The sequence below is a fragment of the Scleropages formosus genome, chromosome 2 (assembly GCF_900964775.1).
Source record: "Scleropages formosus chromosome 2, fSclFor1.1, whole genome shotgun sequence".
In the NCBI taxonomy this organism is placed as follows: domain Eukaryota; kingdom Metazoa; phylum Chordata; class Actinopteri; order Osteoglossiformes; family Osteoglossidae; genus Scleropages; species Scleropages formosus.
In genome coordinates this window covers 30,267,381-30,290,746 of record NC_041807.1, presented here as the reverse complement: position 1 = coordinate 30,290,746, position 23,366 = coordinate 30,267,381, and the positions used below count along the sequence as shown (strand labels likewise).

At 41.2% G+C, this 23,366-nt stretch overlaps 1 protein-coding gene across 19 annotated transcripts in view; it reads left to right on the top strand.

Moving 5' to 3' along the window:
* Window positions 1-23,366, top strand: part of LOC108925612 (ERC protein 2) — a 238,838-nt gene that overhangs the window by 85,476 nt on the left and 129,996 nt on the right. For 9 of the 19 annotated variants that reach the window (XM_029249231.1, XM_018737681.2, XM_018737678.2 and 6 more), the window contains 7 exons: window positions 6,781-6,918; window positions 9,041-9,181; window positions 10,800-10,940; window positions 17,026-17,055; window positions 18,403-18,596; window positions 19,177-19,182; window positions 21,751-21,834. In XM_029249231.1, coding sequence (XP_029105064.1) covers window positions 6,781-6,918; window positions 9,041-9,181; window positions 10,800-10,940; window positions 17,026-17,055; window positions 18,403-18,596; window positions 19,177-19,182; window positions 21,751-21,834 — 734 coding nt within the window. The remainder of the gene's footprint in view (window positions 1-6,780; window positions 6,919-9,040; window positions 9,182-10,799; window positions 10,941-17,025; window positions 17,056-18,402; window positions 18,597-19,176; window positions 19,183-21,750; window positions 21,835-23,366) is intronic. The other 10 variants (XM_018737690.2, XM_018737689.2, XM_018737688.2 and 7 more) reach the window with 5 other exon arrangements.

Below are 23,366 nucleotides of genomic sequence, written 5' to 3'. Positions count from 1 at the left end.
GGACGAATCACAGCTGTGCACGTTAGTTGGGTGGGCTGTTTTTTTTGCCCTCCTTTCTTTCTCTTTTTCTCGCTTGGATCAAAGCCCTGGCACGGAGGCTAAAAATTAAAACTAATAGTTTGCCTCGGCCCTCCAAGCAGGCGGAAAAAAATGGCACGGTAATTACTAGAGCAATCATTACGGCATTCTTTTTGCTGAAAAAGACCTGATATGGACAAATCCACAAAGAAACTGCAAGAACTATCGGCTTTGATATTATTATTCTCAGTATCTGTACTTTTTTGAACGTCATTACACCATTTATCAGTGCCTTACTGGAAAGTAACTTATTGTCTGAATAAGCTATAAATGCTGAAGCAGTTTTACTTTAACTCCCTAACCATTTAATTGACACCTCTCTAAGAGAACCATCCGAAATTCGGGAAACATGAAGCTGGGACCCACATGTATAACATCTATCTGGGGTCTTTTGTAAGGCAGTGTCTGATAGTGACTGCTGTTACTCTGCCTGCAGGTCATTTGGGTTTTGCGATATAAATCTCCTCGCCTGATAGGTAGTAAAACAGGGCTTGTTACCACGGGGTGAATTATTCTTCCAACTTCTTTCATAATGATGGATATAAAACACGAAAAGGTTTACAAATATAGTACGACGTCAGTATAAGGCACAAGCGAGGAGCATAATTCCACTTGCTGCTAAATACTTTGCTTCTATGGGGAGTTCAGTTAATTTTAATCAGGAAACTAATCATAGAGCAGGTCTTCTCAGCTCCTTTGCAGCCCTTCCCAGAGATGCAGGGCGCTTGCGTGTCGCTCTGCTTTCACTCTTCTGTCCAGTTGCGCTCGGATTTTTAAGCAGCGCTGTAAGTTATCCAAAAATCTCAAGGAAACAGAAAACGGCCTGCATATGAGCCGAGTAACTGAATGCCTAGTCTTTATGAAATGCGTTCGGAATGAGTTTTAATTTTTTTTCCTCTCGCTGCACTGTAAAAACACGCTGAGGGTCTCCTCTGTGAGATCTGCTATCACTATCGCCCTTCCAGAGGTGGGTGGGAGGGATGTCTCCACAGTCTCAACATCAGTTACACGAGGGATCGGTCTGTTGTGACATACCTCAATAAATGTTTTGTCATCGCTAACACGAAAATATTTAATCTGTCCCTCTGTGCGGCCTCGACCCTAGTAATCCTGTGTGTTTCCCTTTCTGCAAAATAGTCACATCTGTTCTCAGATGTGACCTTCAATTCATCTATTGCTTAATCCGGTAATCTTGCATTTCTCAAACAACCTATAACTGCTACATTCCTACTGTATATCCCAAATGTGCCTTATAATTAATGAATACGTAATTTGACTCAATTTAGTCCTTTCTATAGCCTTCCAAAAAATTGATACATCATTATTACTTTTATTTTTAATGATGAAAATTTGTAATTTTTTGGGTATAATATTATGGTATTTATTTTTTTTTTTTTATTGTACATGGCGGTAATTGCTTCATTCTGGTGAGGGTCCACTTTAGATGTACTGCTGCTTTCCAGCTTCTTGTTACTCTGACTTTGAACTCACATGAGTGCCAGTCATTCGGGGCATCCAGGAACACCTCTTTGCAAGGAACGCCTTCACATTTGTTTTGAGTCTCCTGCTGTATCAAATGTTTGGTGAAAAATGATACACCTTTAAACGATTACTTTTTTTTTTTTGCTTGCTTGTGGTCTGAAAGAGGTAGATAAAACTGAATGGGAGTTATGCCAAAAGCAGGACAAGCAAAAGATTCGAAGGCCAAGGTCAAGATCAACATTTCTTGAAAAGAAAACCCTTATAGAAATCATAACGTCATCTAGCATGTGATGTTTATGTCTGTGTTGCATAGCAAATGGATTTCATGAGGTCACATCTCAAGCCAAAACCAGACTAATTTTCTGGGGTTAAGACCAACCTCAAGTCTGATCTAATTGTCTAAAGTCAAGACTGAAACCAAGACCAGGGGGGAAAAAAAAAATGTGACCATGGGACTCGGATTAAAAAGCAAAGCATGTCCATGTGTAAATGAGCTTTTGTACACTGTGACTAAAGGGATGGTGGACATGTTGTATGTCAGAGATTCAGGAGGTTTGCTGCCAGAATCTCTCTCTCTTAGTTCTTTTTTCCTTGAGTTCTTTATTGCACCAGCGTTCTGTAACATATTGCATTTATTTAATTATATCCCCTTGTTAATTTTGCTTTTGTTTTTAGTAATCATAGGATTGTACACGTAAAATAAAGTTCATTTCTGACCAGATTTGCCCTTTTGAAGGCAATGCCCTGAATTGCATGTTTAGTAAATATTCTTATAAATAACTGACTCTTTGCTGCAGCAGGTCCTCACCACAAGGTGGCGAAAGCTGACAGCTGCACCACTGCTCTCCTTCGTCCTCTGACTTGTTACCTTTTTCATGTGCCTGTGTGTGTGTGTATTTGTGTGTGTGTGTGTGTGTGTGTGTGTGTCTGTGAGAGAGCGAGAGAGAGAGAGCGCCAGAGAGACTCTAGTCTTCGCCAGTTTACAGTGTCCAGAGAAACCAGCGAGCTGCTCCGGTGACATTGTTATCCTTACAATCTGGCTCTGGAAACAACAACCGGGGCTTTGCAGGTGCTCCCTTCCCCTGTGTGTGACCCTGCCGGCCTGCTTGTCGGTGCTGTAGGTCTGTGAGACCTCCCAGCACCAGAACCCACTACGCAAGGCTTGGGACCAAAACTACAGCTGACGGGGTAACACCGTAATAATGAGTTTACCAGTATCCACCTCTGCAGACACTCTATAGGCATTATTATTATTATTGTTATTCTTCTTCTTATTATTATTACTATTATTATTATCATCATATAAACCTTTTTCATGACTTCTAAAGCAGCTTTTCAAAGCACTTTAAAAGATGTGTAGGGTACAGTAATACGACAGAAATGAATTTATAGCAATAATACCTCAGAAACATAACAAAAACATCAAGAAAAGGCATCCAAGTAATTTAAACAGGAAATTCCAAAATAGAACATTTATGTAAAGCCAACTGATGAGCGAAAAGGAGCATTCAGATGTCTAATTTCAAGGCGTTTGTAAACCTGTATGTAGTTTTTAAGCCTGGATTTATAGATGCTTTGAGAAGGAGAACCTCTGATATTTCTGATTTTGGGTGTGATGTTTAGCAGTGAGGCTTTTCTGGTTTTGTGAGATGACAACAACACTGGTTGAAGTACTGTACAAGTACTGTGAAGCTAGGCATCGACAAATCACTCAGAAGCATCTGTCAGAACGGAATATCTGGGGATTGAGGGTAGCGTCACAGCAGCCTTCCGGAGCCTCCCTGAGGGACCAGTCAGCCGTGATGAAGGCGACTGTGCATGCGCTGAGGATGAATTGAGCTCTATAACCCAACTGGCCCTTGGTCTCCTGAAGGAACTAATGTTCGACGAGCAAGGCCAGCCGCAGTTAACTTGTCCTCGTTTTCATAAAAGTCAGACCCAATTGTGTAACTCCCAGCGCAGTACACAGGGCCTGCATGCAGGCCTCTCGTAGGGGGACTGTTATTTCTCTTATAGACCTATAGCCAAAAGTGGTTTCAGTGTTTTCCTTTTAGTTATAAAGCTGCGGTTTATGGGGAAGGAGTCATGTATTCTCCTTGACTTTTAATGTTACGAATTGACACGGACTTATTTCCAAAATAGGAGATTTCTGCCTTTGTGTCATCGGTATACGTTGCACTGTTTACTTTGTGGCATGTCCTGCGCCTATTAAGATTATTAAACCATTGCATGTAAGTGTAAGTTCCGCTTGCAAGTGTGAGACTCGGTTTAGTCCCAGCTTGGCCAAACAGTCGGTAGCAGTGTAGAATAGCAGAGGGGGACTGGAAATATCGGAAATACAGAGCTGAAATGGGGGCGAAGGGGAAGAAATGGATGCTTTTCTTCGGAAAACAGGGAACTTGAAGAATTTTCCACGGTTTCGTAAATAATTAAGCGGATGAATGAGTGTCATTACGAAACAGATGGGTCACTAATATAGGTCCTGTTTCAGAAGGTTGAGCATTTGGTGTGTCTTTATTTGCTTGGCGCAAGTTCAGGAAGGCAGGGCTGGGAAAAAGGTCTTTTTTCTCAGCATAGAAGCTGAATACTGTGGCATCAACTTCCCATGTCCCATATGGTCTCATAGGAAGGGTCAGAGGTGAAATGATGTTTTCTGCACCATTGCAAGAAGGCCGCACGACACCTGTATTTTTTAGTGTTTATATACATTTCATCGATGCCAAAAGAAACTGTGGCACAGTGAGTAATGTAACCGTTTATCCAAAACCAAGACAGATATGCAGGATTTATCGCAAAGGAAAGCCCTCAAAGGTGTCTTTTGAGAAATTGTTTTTGGAAATGACAGTGCTTACAATTCTCTTTCGTCAATGTGCTGGAACTTGTGTCCTCATGGTTTTTACATTATTAAAGCAGAGTGATTGGTTTGGATAGCTTGATTTCATTAATATGTTTAACACTTCTCTCGGAAAGGATTTAGTTTGCGACTGCTAAGGAATTGCATGTTTCATTTACACTCTGAGTGCTTACTGTGTTAAATTCATCGCTCTGCTACCAATAACTTGCTTGTCCAATGCAGGGCACCGATGGTCCGGAGCCTATCCTGGAAACAAAGAGCGTGACTTGGAGGAAATTGGAGCACCTGGAGGAAACACACACAGACTAAAAGAACTTGCAAACCCCACGCAAACTGAGCAGGAATCAAACCCATATCTTAAGCCACATCCCAGGAGCTGTGAGGGACCAGCGCTGCTTGCTGCGCCACCATGCCGCCCTAAAAATGTTCAACAGTACTGAATATTTACTGCTCAGAATTAAAATTCACTTGTTTTAGTTACGCTGTCTTTTTAATCTCTTAAACTCAAACTCTTAACTTCTGGCCGTGGAAGAAGTCAGAGCATGTGAGGGGTTGTCAGGGTACCCAAGAACGCCAGTACTTGCCTCACCAAATTATTCCCCTAATTGAACAAATGTAGCACTTTGTAGAAGGTTATTAGTGTTAAAAGACAGATTTGGCCCAGGAATGAATACCAAGGCCTCAGAATGTGTTTCAATTAATTTGCTCCATGAGAAAAGGCAAATGTTTTAGATTGTTTCAAAGTGGTTCTGTAAATGAATTTAATTACTTGTAACTTCCCAGAAGCCCTCATCGCAACCATCTAATGTCTGAAATGCGGAAGCAGACAACAGAGAACACGTCTCGCTCTTTAGCTCTGCCATAATTTCCTTGAGAAATCCTAGAATGTCCGTCATTTGTGGCTCTGTTGACGTTTCAGAACAGCTCACCGAGTTTCCCAGCCGATCCCATCCGTTAGCCCGATATCGGCACATCATGTTGAATGGCTAGCAGAGGCGGTCAATTGGGATTACTAATCATGGCAATTTGGCTATCTGGACTCTTAAGGTCAGAACTCTGGCCTTCTCCGTCATTTTCTGCAGTTTTCCTTGAAGATAATATGAAACTCCCAACTTGTTTTCAGCAGGGAAAATATTAAGGCTTTTAATTTGATTCACTTGAAAATAGCCGTGAAGCCTTTTTGCATTATCTATCAATATACCCATGACTGGAATGCCCACAGTTTTCTCTTTGGAATGTTTTCCTTCTCAGCTTTGGCAATATGATTTTTTGGGCTACTGTGGCTTTTGCCATAATTTTTCTTTGGCAGTGTTTATTTTCCTCATTTTTAATGAATGGTGTATTGTTCATCTTTTGTTTCTACATTCTTTGTGTGTGACCTCCAGTAGAGTTTGCTGATTTCTTTTGGAAAAATGCGCCTGTGTGTGCAGTAGTTTCGGCTGTGATCTCGGTTTCGGGGGGCCTTCGATAAGCAGGCAAAACGTGGTTCAGATTGGAGAAACTGGGCTGTTTAATGCAGTAATGGGCTCTGCTGCGTACTAATATGGATCTCTTAAACTTACTTTGCCACTTTGTTTTTATTCTCATTATTATTAAGTATTACTTAGCTGACGCCTTGTCCAAGACCATTTAGAGTGTTATGACTGTACACTAAACTACAAGGGTACTGCTGTGGGAGCAGGGATTCAGACCTGGGTACTTTGATTGCATGGTGATGGCTCACTGCATTGCACCCACAACTTTTACCACTTACTGCTTTTTTACATCAGTGTAAGTGGTCCAAGTCTCGTACATGTGCATGGTGGCTCTCTAATTTAAAACAGTGTGCAACCTGTTTATACCGCTGACTGCTCTGCACAGCGATAAAACAGCAATGTCCCGCCCAGGATTTAGGGCTGGGTCTGTCCACAGAGCAAATAAATAGTAAAGAAAACATCTGAAACATGGTGAAATAGTAAAAAAGCGGAGGAGAAGTGCTGTATTTAATGTTTCTCAGTCGTAATGATTTAGGTATTCTTCACATTTGTTTTCCATTAAAACACTAAATAGTATAAAAGATTACCCGGGTCAGAAAGTGACTCTTACTAAATGGACAGAATTATCAAAGCCAAAGAGCTCATTAGCTGCTCTTCCAGCAGATGAAGGGAGGAATGAAGAATACAAGAGGCTCTTGAAATAAATGGCTCTCATGTTTACACCCCAATCCAAAGACCCCTTTGAATCTGTTCCCTTTTAAATACTCTACTGTAAATAGGCTTAATTCAGTCTAAGTGGCTGTCTCCTTCCTCGGGACATTTATTGGGTACATCTGCGTTGAGTTTTGCATTGTGCTTATTTACATGTTATTTATGTCGCTCTCACCACAGATTGAAAATCTCCAAGAGCAACTGCGCGACAAGGACAAACAGCTGAGCAACCTGAAGGACCGCGTGAAGTCGCTGCAGACGGACTCGAGCAACACGGACACGGCGCTCGCCACGCTGGAGGAGGCGCTGTCTGAGAAGGTAGCCCCAATCCTGAGCCAGGTCCCTTTAACTGACATCCATTTGTAATATATTTAATCTTTGTAAGTTGTAAATATCCAAAACGTTTTTCTTGTAATAACACTGATAGCCACCCAATTAATGGGTGGAATTCCGTGTTTAAAGTCAACTCTGTGCACTTTAAGTAAATAGGCTGTCGGCAATCAGTCAAAGAATGTAAACCCCTACGTTCCTAGGTACACTGTTAGGCGGGCAAACATTAAAAGTATAATCAAAGATAAGAAGCAATACTCTTTATATATCTTACAAATACATTTCACTTAGGGTTATAAAACTTCAGCATAAGCAACATTCATTCCAGTTTGAGGAAGTAACATAGTGCAGCACTTTGAAAGACTCATCTGCTGTAATGGTGTTTCTGCCCTATTGGTGTCTGTGTAGAAGGGGGCGCGGTGGTGCAGCGGGTTTGGTTGGGTCCTGCTCTCGGGTGGGTCTGGCGTTCGAATCTTGCTTGGGGTGTCTTGTGGCAGACTGGCGTCCCGTCCGGGGTGTGTCCCCTTCCTCTCCAGCCCTGCGCTGCCGGGTTAGGCTCCGGCTCGCTGCGACCCCACTCTGGACAAGCGGTTTCAGACTCTGTGTGTGTGTGTGTGTGTGTGTGTGTGTGTGTGTGTGTGCGTGTGTGTGTGTGTGTGTGTGTGTGTGTGTCTCTACATCAGTCCATTATTTCATTTTTGAATAAGAAACAGTGCTAGTGTGTCAAGAAGAAAAAAAAAAACTATGTTATCATTTTTGGAATTGAGCAATCTGTGAGAAGGTTCAAGTGATACCTGTTGTGACAGATGGCTTGTGATGAGAGTGCATGACCACAAAGGATCATTTTCCTTTTCATTTTGAAATGGAGATTAGTGCCCACCCCTCCACCAAGCAACCCAGTTTGGGGCTATGCAATTGTTAAAGAATCGTACAGCCACTGTCCCGCTGTTTGCGAAACCCCTGCGCGCCACCCGTGTGCTTGTCTCCAGGTAGATATTATGCAGGAATGCCACAGTTAGGGGATGCCTTTCCAGTGGTGCTGGCCTGCGGTAGACTTTAGAGAGGAGCACTCCTGCTATATTCTCTCAGGCCCATTCATCATGTGTTTACGGGAGGTACAAAGCGCTTTCATTATGAGGGGCTGTCAGGCACGCCATTACGTGCTCAAGGGTGATGTCAGACATTCAGAGAAGCGTCTGGTTCTCAGGCTGTTGGAGAGCGGGGCTCTTAGGAGCACCGGCTCAGCGCTCATGGCCTCATGGCAGCACCCCACAGACTAATCTGATAAGTGGGGGTCTTTCTTGAATGCCATCCTCAAGAAGCTTTCTCAACAGGTGCCCTGAGCGATGACTAAATGGGATACAGCTTAGCTGGAGCTTGGAAGTACCATAAAAAAAGAACCAACAGGGTTGGTCTCACGCCAAGACAGATTTACCACTGTCAGCATCTACTGCTCTACTCTTCCTTAAGGTGGAATGTGATAATGCTGCAAAAATGCAGAGAGCACCGATTCTGCGGCTTTCACCAGCGCTAAAGTACATACAACAATAGTTCCAACTGTTCTCAGACATGGATGCGTTTAATTCTTTCAGGCTTTGTTTTAAGGATCTAATTGCAATTTCCATGAAACCCAAATGAGTGGTTATGATTCCTGGTAACTCTTTGTTGTAAACATTGTGAAGTTTGTCTTGGTTGGATGAGCCCAGCTGTTTTTTATATGGTGCTGCAGTTATTGTTGTCAGAAGCTTTAGCGCAGTGTCCAGTCTGGGATCAGCGAGGCTGTTTGTGTTAAAATGCATCTGATCCTCTGTTCCTAATGGTATTTTAAAACAAAGTCTGGATGGACAGGGGTAAAAAGAAGCGCAGGGTTAAAAACGTGGTCTTGTGTCCCACTCCGTGTTAGTGCTGCAGTGCCTTTGAGAAAGGTCCTTATTCTGGGATACTCCAGTAGAAATACGTGGCTGTATAAATGGGCACAACACCAAAAGCTGCTAAGCAACTAATTAATAATAATTACAGAGCTGCAGGAGAAACCGTGTCTCGTCTTGTCTCTGGGTGGCTGTTGCCATGAGCAGCCTGCTATCTCCTGGCTCTGCCTTTTTCATTGAAGGAAAGAATCATCGAGCGCCTGAAGGAGCAGCGGGAGCGGGAGGACCGAGAGAGGCAGGAAGAGGCAGAATCCTACAAGAAGGAGAACAAGGAACTCAAGGAGAAGGTGAACGCCCTGCAGGCGGAGCTCACTGAGAAGGAGGTGAGGTCAGGGGAGGACCCTTGCTGTTAGAGATGGGAAGGTTTCTGGGGCTGTCTCATGGTCTTTGTCTCAGAAGCGTTGCCAAGATACCTTGCAGTGATTGAGGCTCAGGGCACGGAGGGAGGGCAGTATTGGCACAGTGTGTGGACTGTACCACTGGGAAGCGAGGTCAAAAGCCAAAACGTACTGGGATCTGGGTCCCACCTGCTATCGGAGCTGGAGTGAAACATCATGCAGCATTTGGTTTATTTGTACACTGTGTTAAAGTAATCACTGAATGAATCACACAATTAAAACCATGTTGAACCAAACACGTTACCAGAGGACTCAGTATGTGGTTTCAGATGTTTTCAGATGTATGAAACCAAATTCGTGTTGGTATTATAATCACAGAGGTGTGTTTAAACCAACATAATAGGCTGTATTTTTTACATCATTTCTTTGAACTTAGGTGAAATGGAATGAATTTGTACTTAATGAATGAATCCTTCACTTGATTGGTCGAAGACTTATAAGTCCACAATACGTTCAGTAAATGTTAAATTGAAATAATGATCAGCATTTGGATTTGAGAGATTAATGTAAACATCTATGCATCCCTTTAAATGGTGTTTTTTAAATGGATTTTAATATATGACAGTAAGTGCTCAAGTTCTGTGTTTGGTTTACAATTAATTTAGTAGCTATTTGAATTGTGCAGTTTATTCATTCAGTGGATAAATCTCCTCAAATCAAGCGCTCATCTGGAACAAATCCAACAAATCCAATCCTTTACATCTGAAATGTAAAATCACCAGAGAAAAAAATCTGATGATGCATTTACAAACTTTTTCAAGGAACTTTTGCTTTTCAACATTATTACAACAGTTGTAATATGGTGTTTGAAACCTATATTTAAAGTGTTAACATTAATTGTAAAAGTAATTCATTCTTACCACCACAAGTATTCCTGTACAACCCATCCAAAAACACCTTTGCCAAAGCTTGACCAAAAGCCAAAAATAATCTTCATTATTTTGAAGACATGCCGAAGCATTATTTTGGCACAGTATGCCAAAATTTATGAGGATATGTTCTTTAATGCTCTTCAACAGTGTACGTATATAATTTCTGGAAATTATACCTTGTTTTGTGCTCATCAAACAAGATAGTGGAACATGTGAATAACTTCAGCCATGCGAGTTTACAGGCCTGGATTACAGTATTTATTTTTAATGCACCATGCATTAAAAATAATAAATTGAAAATTGTTTAATTTAAGCATTATTATCTATGAACTTGCAATGCATGATATGTAAAATTAGAAATGAATGCACATATGTGTATGCTTGTGTGTTCCCTTTTATTATTTTCATGGAATATGTTCAAGAATGATGCCATCTCATTAAATACATAACTCTTTCTCTTGATAATGCCATATGTTTTGGATGATTGTCAGAAGCTTACTCTTAGTCTAGAGTCACAAAGGGATGTTCCACTTTGAGATACTGTGACTGATTAAAAGTCTCAGTTTTGCATTCGTGTAGTAAGACGAGAGTTTCTGAAAGTAGACTGATAGATGGCATTGACACCATAACTCCTTATTGACCTCCCTCTATGTGGATTTATGTCTTTCTAGTCCAGTTTAATTGACCTGAAGGAGCACGCGTCCTCGCTAGCGTCCTCGGGCCTGAAAAAGGACTCCAAACTGAAATCTCTGGAGATTGCAATAGAGCAGAAGAAGGAGGAGTGTAGTAAGTTGGAAACCCAGCTGCAGAAGGTAAGCACTGTACACTCGGTTCTCGCATGTGTGAGGAATGTTAGGTGACTCTAGTCCAACCGGCAGCGAGGTTTCCTTCTGTAAATACATTTTTGGAGCAGAATATTGAATGGGTTTAAAAAAGTGCTATGAGATCTAATGCTAATGCATAAGGTTCTGTAGTATGCATTGCAATATAATGAAAAAAAAATGTTTACTGGACGGACATGGGTGGGTATTTAATAGGCAAATCAGGTGAAGTGATGACCTTTGTGTAAGCAGCAATACAGGGAACAGTGAACCACTGAGATTTTCCAGTTCTGAAAAGTATAAAAAAATAAGAGTGGAAAAATAATTTTCCAAGGAGTTATCATGATGAAAGCACACAGCAGATCAACTGCTTATTGTCCCTCCATGATTGGCCTCTTTGACAATGAAGAACGTTACGATTAATATGTTGTATGAAACAGTGCAGAGATGTAATCAAGATGAATTCTTTCCCTGGTGGGTCTTTTCTTCAGTTTCGCAGTACTCTGCAGAAATACAACGTTTAGAGAAGTTAGGACCTTTCCTGTTTTCAGTTTGGGATGATGAGAAAGAGCACTGCTCACTGTCAGCCTAACAGGAAAACAAAAAACACAAAATGCTTCATGGTCTTTTGCCATGTCTCTCTGCTTAAAGGTTCACAGTGTGTTAAGTGTGTTCATTTTCCAAGAATTGTCCAGGTATGTAAATGGAATCATGGAACTATGATCTGTTTTACAATATATAAACAACAGCCACAATAATAATAATAATGTTTTTCACTTCTCTCACTTTCATTAACCACTTGTCTTAGTAAAGGTTGCAGTGGTCTGGAGCTTATCCTATAATCATTGGGCACAAGGCTTAGGCGTACACCCTGGATGGGGTGCCTGTCCATTTCACGATGATGGTAATAATAATAATAATAAGAAGAAAAAGAAAAAGAATGGAAGAAACCTTTTTTTGAATACAAACACCCCTGTTTCATTCAGCGTTAATGTGTAGTTTTTATGTATTTATTTGAAATGTAATTTAAAAAGCAGAAATTACACAGAAGTATTTTTGCATCTGTGTTAATTTGAATTAGTTTTTAAGATGAGGAATGAAGCAACAGTAATAAACTGATTGCAGGTATCCCGTTTTTCAAAATTTGGTCACATTAACATTTTATGTGTTTATCAGGGCTGTTTCACAATCATACTAATGCGCATGATTGCCAATTATTATTTTTGCTTTTCAGTTTTTTAGAGCATTGGTATAGTTTTAGACCAGGTTTGATGAATCATTTCCTTCAGACCTGACCGGATATAAAGGGCTATTGTTTAGACTATTTTTAAAGGCTATCACCACAGCAATGTTTACCAAGGAAGCTGAGAAATATGCAATAGTAAACCAATTTAATTTGGATCAACTGGTGTTTGATTTAAAAAAAAAAAAAAAGTCTGCAGCATTTTCTGGCTGATAAATGTTCCAAACAGCAGTTGGGAGGGCGAGTAGGATTCCATAGCAATGCAGCAGTAGAAAGCCCTGTGAAGTCAGACCGTGGGTGTGTGAGGTGTGTCTTCAACGTACAAACACAGCTTTATACACACTCATTGGCTTCATCCAGCCCAGTGTATAAGTTGTGTCTTAGCCTTAGCGTATACAGTATGATGTGCCATTAGTCCTTGGATGTTCTTGATGGTAGCTCAAGTGAAACTCAACGAAAGGTGCTATTTGACATTTCCACAAATTCATTTATTTCAGCATGATGCTGGAGGACATTCGGCATTTAAACATTTCCTGCCATTTCCTGTCTATTAACACCTCACACCATTTGTCTCATTCATTTCTTTGGAGGACTTTTAAGGGCCATCAGTTTTGCAACAATCCCAAACCACCCTTATTTAAGTACACAGAAGCAGTGAACATTGCTGGAAGTCAAGGAGTTAAATCTTTTCCTTTAAAAAGCTTTTCACTGAGAAAACAAGTCCATGTCCTGCATAAGTTGTCTCAGAGAGAAAAGTGTTGGCACTCCGTGGTGTCAGGCCAGAGAAGGGGCAGGCAAGAGCAAAACACAACCAGCAGGTGCACAAAATCAGTAACACTACTCACTGACACTTAATTAAACCCCCCAACCCCCATTTCCTTTCCTGCCTATCAGTCTGCCCTGTCTGTGCACTGTTTCAGTATCCAGCTGTCGAACCCCAGACATGCCGTATTGACATGTAGTGTGACTGTTATCTTGTGTCGCCATCATGTTCAGATGGACAGAATGAGATGGAATAATTATAGTGGTCGCCCTCATTATTTGGATCGCTCCTAGCTCCGTGCATCCATTTCCACCACTTGGCTTATCCTTTGTCTACATGGCCTAATATTTCAACCATTCGGACTGTAATGACCCGTGAAGGACCTGGTAAAAAAACAACCTGTTTTCTTTTTTTTGTCTGCCAAGATTATTTTTTCTACTTGCGATTAAGTGGTCAGTGAGCAAACTTTTTTGTGCATTTTCTACAATCCAGTTGTCATACTGCATTCTGTGAACATTTTTCCAACTTGCACACAATTACTTTAAATGCTCTAATACTGATGCAACACAACCCACATATGCATGAGTTTATTTAGGTTTTCTTGATATCATCCTTTGTGATTTCGGAAACAGTTCTTTTTTGGGGTGATGACACAAACAGCCAGTGCACCTGGCTCAGTATTTAGTGCCATAGTGAAATTGGTTCATTACAAACACAAACTGATTCAACTTTGTGCCTTTTCTGAGTCGGAGTAGTTCTCTTTGTGTTTTTTTACAAAGAGCTTTCCCTCCCCTGGATTGGCAGTCCACATGACGTCTTGCCAGTGGGCTTTGCCACAAAGAATATTTCTGTTCAGTGTGACTTCAATCCCGCTATTAGTTCAGCTCATTTTTAAATTCTAAAACCGGTGGAGTGGAAAAGAAATTGAGCATTAATGAAACAGTAATGCAGAGTAGGTCAAAGGTGGATGGGTACGCTTCATTAAATTAAAGACAAATGAAATGTTAAGTCTACTTAACCTAAAATGAGGCCTATGAGCCAACGACCCACAATGCTGTGCAAAAAACTAAATGAGGCAATTTTTCTTCCATATTTATTATTTTTCAACAACACAAAGTACAATTTTGTTAAAAGATGTTAAAAATAAAAAGTAATGAAATATTGGATAGTGTTGGTTTGTTTTTGCTGAACTCTGAGTTATATTTTGTCTTTATGATGAGAGTTCTAGGCTTGGGAAATACACATTTTTTGCTCCTGGAATTTATTCCTCACAGCAAACGAACCACTCAGCTGATAAACATGTGGCGGATGTTTCTCAGTTTGGCACTTGTACTCCACTTCTTCAATATTCCGTTTAGAATTCTGTCACAACACCCTTTCAGTGATCGACAAGGGTTTGGGGATGTTGATACGCCACCTCCAGCTGTTTGTAAACCCACAACAGGCATCCTCAGCCCTGGGGGGAAGCACGGTAAATGCAGAGCTCCAGGATCAGCTATGATTCACTCTGCTTTGACCTGAAAACTTTTAGTTCCTGCAAAATGAGTGCAGAGGCTCCTCCAAGCACACTCATTTGTGATAAATTACTATGTTCCTGGTTTGGCCGTGGTTTTCATGCACTTTTGGTTGACCAGAGGCCCGATGGACAGTGCAGTCTAATTGGTCTTTATGCATTTCCTCACATCAATTACGTTTCACTAAAAACTGCAAGCAAATGTTCTTTCTACTGGAAGTGGTAATGTAGTGCTTTCAAATGCAGTCCAGTTCAATTCTGGTCATTTCATTTCTTTTTTATTATGCCATTCCTGACAAGGTGTCCTCAAAGTTTTTAAGAAGAAGTTGATTGCAGAAGGGTAGTACAAAGACTCTAGCAATGATTAGTGTTGGATATTAATAATATATTGGCATGGACCTGCCAATAACCATGCCATTAGCAATAAGTCACAACACAATGAAACACATTGATTAGATTAGCGAAGCTTTTTTTAATAGATATTTGAGCTGACTTCATGAGCTGCTTTTAGCCAAGACTGAGAAAAAATTTTATTTTTAAAATTTTAGAGTAGATGTATAATACATCATATAAAGTGGATAGCTTCCTTTAACTCATAGGTTGTTTGACTTGCAAAAACTGACAACTTCTTCCTATCCAACATTTTTCCTTGACCCTTCCTGTCTGCTGAGAGGTGTTACGTGGAAATGACCTGCCTTATTTAATGGCACACTTTGTGTTTCAGTTCCTCTAGATCTGCCCAGCTGATGATTTCCCCTTCTCTCCCCCTGTTTTTGCTCCATTCCAACCCACAATCGCAATGTAGCAAGCTGAGCACTTTTTCAGTCACATGAGCAGCACTGTAAGTCCTGCACTGTAAGAGCTCATCTTCAGTGACGTTTGACAGCATGAGCATCTGCAGGGTCTACATGAGATTGCACAAAAATGACCAGTTCATCTACCACAAACTAGAATGGCTTGTAACATACAGTATGTAAAGACTGTCACATAACAGTCACAGTTTTTTTTTTTTTTTTTTTAAAAAAAATAGAGCGAAATGGTCCATGCAAACTGCAGACTTCAAGGCATATATGTTGCAGACGGTCCATTTTAAACTCCAATCTGAAATTTGTGTCTGAGGACATTTAGCTGCTGTTGCCTTTAAGTCTACATGGCATTATTGCATGCTCGCATTGCAAACTACAGGTACGCTCAAAGGAAAGATTCCTTTGTAGTGTCAGTGGGAGGATACTGAAGAAATTAGTTTATAAAAGGAGAAACAGCAGAAATGAGGTTGAATATCCTGACCACAAATGGGAGCTTGTACAAATTAAGCTTTTTGAGTTCTAAAACAGCACAACGATGCAGTGAGAACCAACAGTGTGCCTGACCTTTTGGATATCTTGAAGACCAAATGTGCCATAATAATTAGTAATAAGTATAAGAATTAGATAATTATAGTTATGATTATGGTTAAGTGAATTGTAGTCTGCTTGCCTGGGTGCATTGCCTTTTTAGTTTTGGATGATGTCACAATAGGACTCATTGACTGCCTTCAGTATCATACAGAGAATTGCTCATTGGGATGTTAACAAGCAAAGGCTTTTCTTCCTGAGGGTTCAGACAATATTATATTTGAGTTTACCTGTAAGTAACCACACCCTACCACACATGCCCTGTGCGTGCATCCATTCCCCCCACACCACCCCCCCAGTGGCACACGACGCCCTCTGTGGAAATATTCTGCACACGCTGGATTTTCACTGGTCATATATCTGTTTGGGGTTAAGAAGGTATTCATTTGATTTACTGGGGTTATTCAAGTTTATTATTGTTATTATTTTATCTGAAATTAGGACTGGGCTTCTGTCTGTGGAAACTTGTGATATAAACATGACCCAAAAAGACTTCACTAATGGTTAAAAGTCATAACAAGCAAATGTTCAACAGAATTTTGCTTAGCTGTACCAAAAAGGAAAGATCTTTTTTGTTACTGATGTTCTCTGAGGTCTTAGAAGTGAACAAATCAAAACGGTATTTGCAGCAAAATACCCCAAAAAAATGAGGTGATATTTGTGGTCTTGTGGAAGGAGTGCAGAGCGAAAAATAAAGATTATATGAAAGTATAATAATGCTGAGGAGAGAAGCAAGCTCTTGAGAGGTCCTTTTTGGTGGAGAAGCAACAAGAGGGGAAAAAACACAGGCCAAGTTTTTTTTTTCTTTCATTATTCCACAAGAAGAATGTCTTACATGATGACTTTTTGTTAATTAATTACTGTTTATGTCCAGAAACTGACAAATAACTCCATCTTGAATTGCCAACCTTAAACATGTGTTTCTTGTGCAAAAGTAGGGGAAAAAAATCTGGCGAAATTTCTAATCTATACTTGTTGAAAACCACTATTTTTTCTTTCAAGTGGGGGAAAAAATTGCATAGATGTCTTTTTTAGCGTTGTGGTAGTATTGGTGTTGCATTGTGTTGTAGCCTGTTCCTTCCGCTGTGCATGCCACATCGAGAAGCGACAACATTTTCATTGCCTTTGCTTGCCTCGTTTTCCCCTCGGCTTTCTCATCCAAGACTCCGAATAGGAATGACGGGAAACCTGCGGTAGGCTCAACACCACGCCCTCTGCCTTCTCTCACCTCATTGGCCCTCATTTCCACTGCAGCCTTTTTTCCGCCAGTCGCTCCATCATCACTCTTTCGCTTGGCCATGCACGCCTTCCAGCGTGGGGCCTTCAAAAGTGCAGCTGATTTGGCTCGAAAAAAGTGCACGCCTTCCCACTCCTCGTCCCCATCCTTCGCTGTGCAGTTTGTGTGACCATCTGTGATGTTGTTGTGCTGTGTATCACACACAAGTGTGTCAATGTGCTTGCCCTTTTTGCTGAAAGAAAGAGACAAAAAGCGTTGCGTCACAACGGCAGCTATGGTTTTGCGTGTTTGCTCATGTAAATTACTCAAGCGCAATCCCCCTTCAGTGGTAACGATTGCAAATTTTAGATCTTTTGGTTTACAGTCTTTTGGGGGAATATTGCTGAACACACAAATGTGAAATCCATACCGCTGACAGTACCTGTACTTGTTCTTCAGCTTATAGCTTTGCAGATGTAAGGGCTTTTTACAGGACTCATTCTTGAACAGCCCATTTTGCTAAGAATATATGCAGATAACCAAAGAAGCATATAGAGATATAATTGATAAATATTTTAATTGTGTGCTATGCTGAGTTTGGCTGATATCTATGGACACTATTGTTCCTGCTATTTTCTTAAGCTTAATTTGAAAATGCAATTTCACTTGGAAGTGCTGCGCCGTGAAGTTATTATTAATTATGTTATTATATTGGGTGTTTCTCAAATCCTATGATGACTTTGTGACTCTTACGGGTCGAAATGCCTTATTTACATGTGCGTTGGGAAAGCAGGTACATTATCTGATTCTAAAGTATAGCTCTTCATGTTGCCTCTTATGATGGCAATGATGTGGTTTTATAATGCACTGTATTTGTAGTTTCTGTGCCAATTGGATTCAACCACAAGGCAGTGAAATTTGTGGGTGATAAGAAAGAAAAAAAAAAAAAACAAACTTAAACCAGATTTTTATTAGTGTTTGACATGCCTTTGAATTTGCATTTTCAAAGCACTTTTGTTTTGCAAAAGGTGTGTGCTGTATGTATGCATTGAATATCAAAATCATGAAATTGATTCGAAATGTATGTTCTAAAGTTCATAAATTTGTGCTGAGCACTAAAACCCCTGCACTCATCTTAATATTTTATGCTAAATGAGCCAACAGTTACGCTCCCCATTATGGTGTCTTCATTTTGTCTAATCTGTAAGTGAACATCCCTTTTTATGAATATGTGTTTATTTTCTATTAAGTCTGTATCTTTCTCTGTTTTGTCTTTTGGAATGTGGGCATACCTTTTTGTTTGAATAACATGAAATGTGAAAAGGCCCATGAAGCTGAGGAGATGGCCAGGATGAACCCTGAGTTCCTGGAGAAGCTGAGGAACCTGGAGAAGGAGGTGGCTTACCACAAGGAGGAGTCGGGCAAGTCGCAGGCCGAGGTGGACCGGCTACTGGAGATCCTCCGCGAGGTGGAAACGGAGAAGAACAACAAGGACAAGAAGATACTAGAGCTGGAAAGGTAACAGACCTTGCATGGGACAAGGGTCATGCCATTACCCTGTGCACACACTGAAATAATGTGACTGCACATTGTTTGATGTTACAGGTCCAAATCGCTGTACTCCTGCTGAGGGGAATTAAATTAGAGCACACAGAAATACTGTTCTTTGATAAAATGTAACACACTACATTCTTCAAATTGACATCATATGGCAAATAATGAGCGTGAAAGTCTCTGGTGCAAGGCAGTACCGCTTGACTATTAAACCCAGGGGATCTGCTTGATACATCTGCCTTTTATTTTGGGAGGGATTATTGTGAATTAATAATAAGAAATTGGAGAGCGTTAAATACAGATGCCTTACCTGAGATGCACGTGAATGGTAGCGTGTACATGTGATTCTGAAATATAATCCCTTCAACAGATAACACTTGTGAACCTTTCCATGAATTTGTATGGTGCATTTTCAGGACGAAAAATATATTGTTCTGTGTTGGTGAGTAATACATATATTCACCCAGTTACCCCGCAGAGTCCTGAGGTATATTTATTTGTTCATTGTTTTTTGTTCTTTTTTTGTTTTCATTTTCATTTGCAGACCTGGGTGAGTATGTATTTTTTTCAGCTTGACATTGTTTTGCAGGTTCAAAAAGATATGAAAAAATCATTCATTGTGCTTGTGGTTCTCTCTCTTGTGGTTTGTATTTTTTTTTTGTATTTTCAAAAAGCATGCAACATTTATATTTCAATAATGAGGAGATCATTTGTTTGGCAAGCATTGAGAGCTTTTTTTGCCATATTTTCTGTGCTGCCTTGCTGAATTCATGGATGAAATACAAGAATTCAGAAGACAATTAAATTGCTGATGGCCCAAGCAGGTGTAATGGTCACCCCCTTAACTGATTGCCAAACAAATACAATTCCTCAATAGTCCTTCATTCTGTAAAACCCTTGCTTCCACTGGCCCATTACATTTTCTACCATCCCCTTGTAGAAAATGTTTGTTAGTTCCCCTCATTCTACTTGTTTCACTTCTTCCACCTCTTTATGTCTAAGGCAGAAATTCCAAATGTATTTACACTGTCTGAATTCTCGCCAGTGGAAGAAAAGTCATGTGAATTGTGAATGGATTTAGTATGCCTCTTACTTCTTTCTCATGTTTTAAGTTATTCACACAAAAACAGTACTGAAACAGGCAAAAAGTCATACTCAGCACTGAAACACTTTTCCTTCCAACCTAGGAAGCATTTTGCATAGGAAGCCTGAAACAAAAAGCAAATATACCGTATTCCAAATTTGCATAGCAGCTGTGTAGTGTACTGAATTAATTCTATTAGGTCCTTCCCTCCCTATTTGAAGTGTGAATTTCTGGTGAACGTGTTGCTTTGCTCATGTAGCTGTGTGCAGCATTAATGTAACCACTCTCCAGCTTGTTGATGGTTTCATATGGTTTCATACAAGTGAATAATTGCTACCATACTTTGTTTATAGAATTTGACAGCAAGCCAGAATTTGTTCACAGGGTATCAGGCTACCTGATCCAAGAAAAAAAATGAAAAAAAAAAAAAAAAATTATTGTGCTTCCTCTTTTATTGGCAGAACGGTACACAATTACAGTGTGATTTATAGATGAGCATCTTGTTTTACTGACGTTCCCAGGGGCTCATGCCAAACTGCCAGGGAATGCAGCTCAACGGGGCTTCGGCCTGAAAGCCAGGTGCAGAAAAATGAGCTTTGTCGGGCGCTCGTCTGACTCCAGGTTTCATTCAGGTGTTCAAATAAACTCAGCCATAATGAAGTCCCCCCTAGCTGCAGTCTAAATGAATGAAAGCAGTATAACTGTGCCAGACTGTTTGTCAGGGTGGATACAGCCCTCTGCGTGCAGGAAATCTGGGCGGGGTGGAGAGGCCTGGGAGGGGTAGGGTGGGGGGGGTCGACAATAGCAGCGGAGGATGGGGGATTAAAACAAAGTCAGGAGCCGAATGGATGTTGACGGGGTTGGTGCGAGGGGCTCCATTACCCCCCCGAGCCATGCTCCCGCTCTGCCAGTTCTGCCGAGGCTGATGTGGAAATGGGGGGTTCTTGGCAGAGGACGCGCCTCGCTAAAGCAACATCCCCTGGGCTGTTTGAGCTCTTTGTGGTGCGGGATTGCCGCTGTGCCAGCTGCGTGCCAGAAGAGGGCTCGGGCACAGTGGGTTGCACAGAAGCATGTCTTCCCTGGAGCCTTAAAGCTGCGGCTCCGTCCTTTGCGGCACTCGACCTGCGGTGTAACGTTTCTCACTCTGGGGAAAGTTTGAATCTGATCCCTTGATGGTGACAGCTGAACATGGGGAAAAAACAAGTTGTATACGTCTGTTACGTAAAATTTTACTTAGGGTAACACATACATTTCGGAATCTCTTTGAGTCCTGTTGATAAATATACATGCTGGTAGAAAGCATACTGCTGCAATTTATAATTCAGATCTCTGTATGTTTTCCTTGGAAAATATATGTATGAGGTACGGTCAGTATGTTCTAAGACTGGCTGCCATGTGATGCTGCTGTGGAAGTAAGCCATTGGCGCATGCGTGTTACGTGTAATGGTATAACAGCCCTATCTATGCATCAACTGCATGGTCGCTCGCACAGGCTTTGAAGGTGTTTAGTGAGGTTCGGTGGTAGGAGTGCTTAGAGCACAGACGCAGTAGAGAACGTCCACTTTTCAGCAACGAACGAACACCTTCTCTTCGCTCTCTATTTTTACTGGACGACCACATCAATAATGATCTTCGAGAGATTCTTTTCTTCATTCTCCACTCTGCTGGTGCTAGACAAACACAACACTTTGGCTGAGTGCTTGGTCAGCATAAGCCTGCTGTAATATCTTTACTACTCCAGTTGCTGCTTTACTGAGAAACTGACAAAAATTTATGTCGATGACACCCTGCAGCCACACTAGTGTTACACGACAGCCAGCCTTAGAACTTATTGACGGCACTGTATACGTATACAGACTACAGTAAGTGTAATGGTGTCACTCTGTCTCATGCACATGAAGTTACCACTGTGTGTTGACTGAACCATGTGTGTTTATGTGCCTTTCTCGATCATCTTGTTCTTACCCTCCCCAACCTCTCCCCCATCCCCTTTACTTGCCCCCGCCCGCACCTCCCCCGCCCACCCCGGTCCAGCGGCAGAGCACCCCCAGATCGGCACCTCTCTGTGTCAGCTGCCCCACAGCAGATAGGGGGTCTTATGTGGGATTTCTTTGGAAAGTGAGTGCTCTGCCCTGGCATGTTTCTCGGCTGCGCGACGCTGTATCCGTCTGCATCCGCATCCTCATCCGCGTCTACCCCGGCTGATCAGCATGCTGCTGCGCTCATACTTCTGTGGTTGCATGGGAGGAGCTCTGTCTGTCCGCATCTCACACGTTGCATCCTGCAGCTGCCTTCTTCGACACTTCATTCGCTCTGCGCACCTGCAGCGCTTCACACGCATTCGGCGTGAGCACGTCATCCGTACGGCAACCTTCTACACCTCAGTTTGCTCACCTTCTGTTCCTGTGTACGCAAATTTTGCACCTCTTTACCTTGCACATGAATTCTACACTCCTTCAATAAGCTCCTCAGGCTATGAATTTCTACAAATCTGGTCTCATCGCACCTGCAGTGCCTTACACGCTAAACGCAATAGTTAATGCTCTGACGAACTGCTCGATATAGTAACCCTACCTGTGTTCAGTCTCTCACTTTGCAGATCCCCCCCATGTCCACCTATCTGGTTCTTTGTAGTGCAGTTCTGCTGCCTCACTCCTTCACTGTGTGCTCTCTCTGTCCATCCGCCTGCTAAGCAAATGTCCCGTTTCCTCCCGGCTCATCAACAGTACAAAGCACAGCTTATCTCTAACGCAAATAATAATGCGCACTGGGTTCTCTTTGCCAGGCAAACTGCAACGTGTGAAGAATTTTGTGTTGTGCTGAAAAAGAAGGCACAGTTAATCTATGGATGATATCACCCCCATTTCAATACTGATAACTTGGAGAGGCAGCATTTAAATAATGATAAGTTGGAAATCTATGTTGATAATAAAAGAAAGCTGATGAGTTCCTCAGGAGCCATCCTTATCTTTTCCCATAGTTGACATCATAAGTTTTATACTGCACATGCTTGAATTTTTCTCTAGGGAGAATGTAGTTGATTGAATTTGTCCTTTACAAATGATCATGGTAATCCTGCATGACCTCATGGGCTTGGTTTGAGAAATCGCCATTTGGACTAAGGCTTGTTTTATCTCTGTAGTTGAGCAATGATCCTCTGATGGTAATTGGCATTACAGTGACATGTTTGACTGGAAATCCCATAGTTCAAGCTACAGTCATATATGTTGGAAACACAGTACAGGTATTGACGGAAACGTGGATAAACAAGAGATAATGTATGGAGGTCACCGCATGGAGTAATAAAGTAAAAAGTCTGATGATATCACAGCTTAGCTAATTGTAATTTTAATATAATTCTGTTTAAAAATTCACCATTTGTTCCTTAGTTTAAAAAAAAAAAAACACTGGATGGGCAGCTGTAGTAATGATTCACTTGCAGCTGCCATATCTTTGTTTGCAAAATCAGTGTTTCTCTAACCACTGTGTGCTATCATGTTATTTATTATATAGAGTAGGTATAACATGAGGGTTGGGTTGCAGTTGTTCCAGTGTTAGCAAGTCTAATGTGTCTCTCTTCAAAAATTGTGTAACTACATTAAATATTCTCACTAATATTTTTTGGTCCCTCAGTACCTACATAGTGTTGT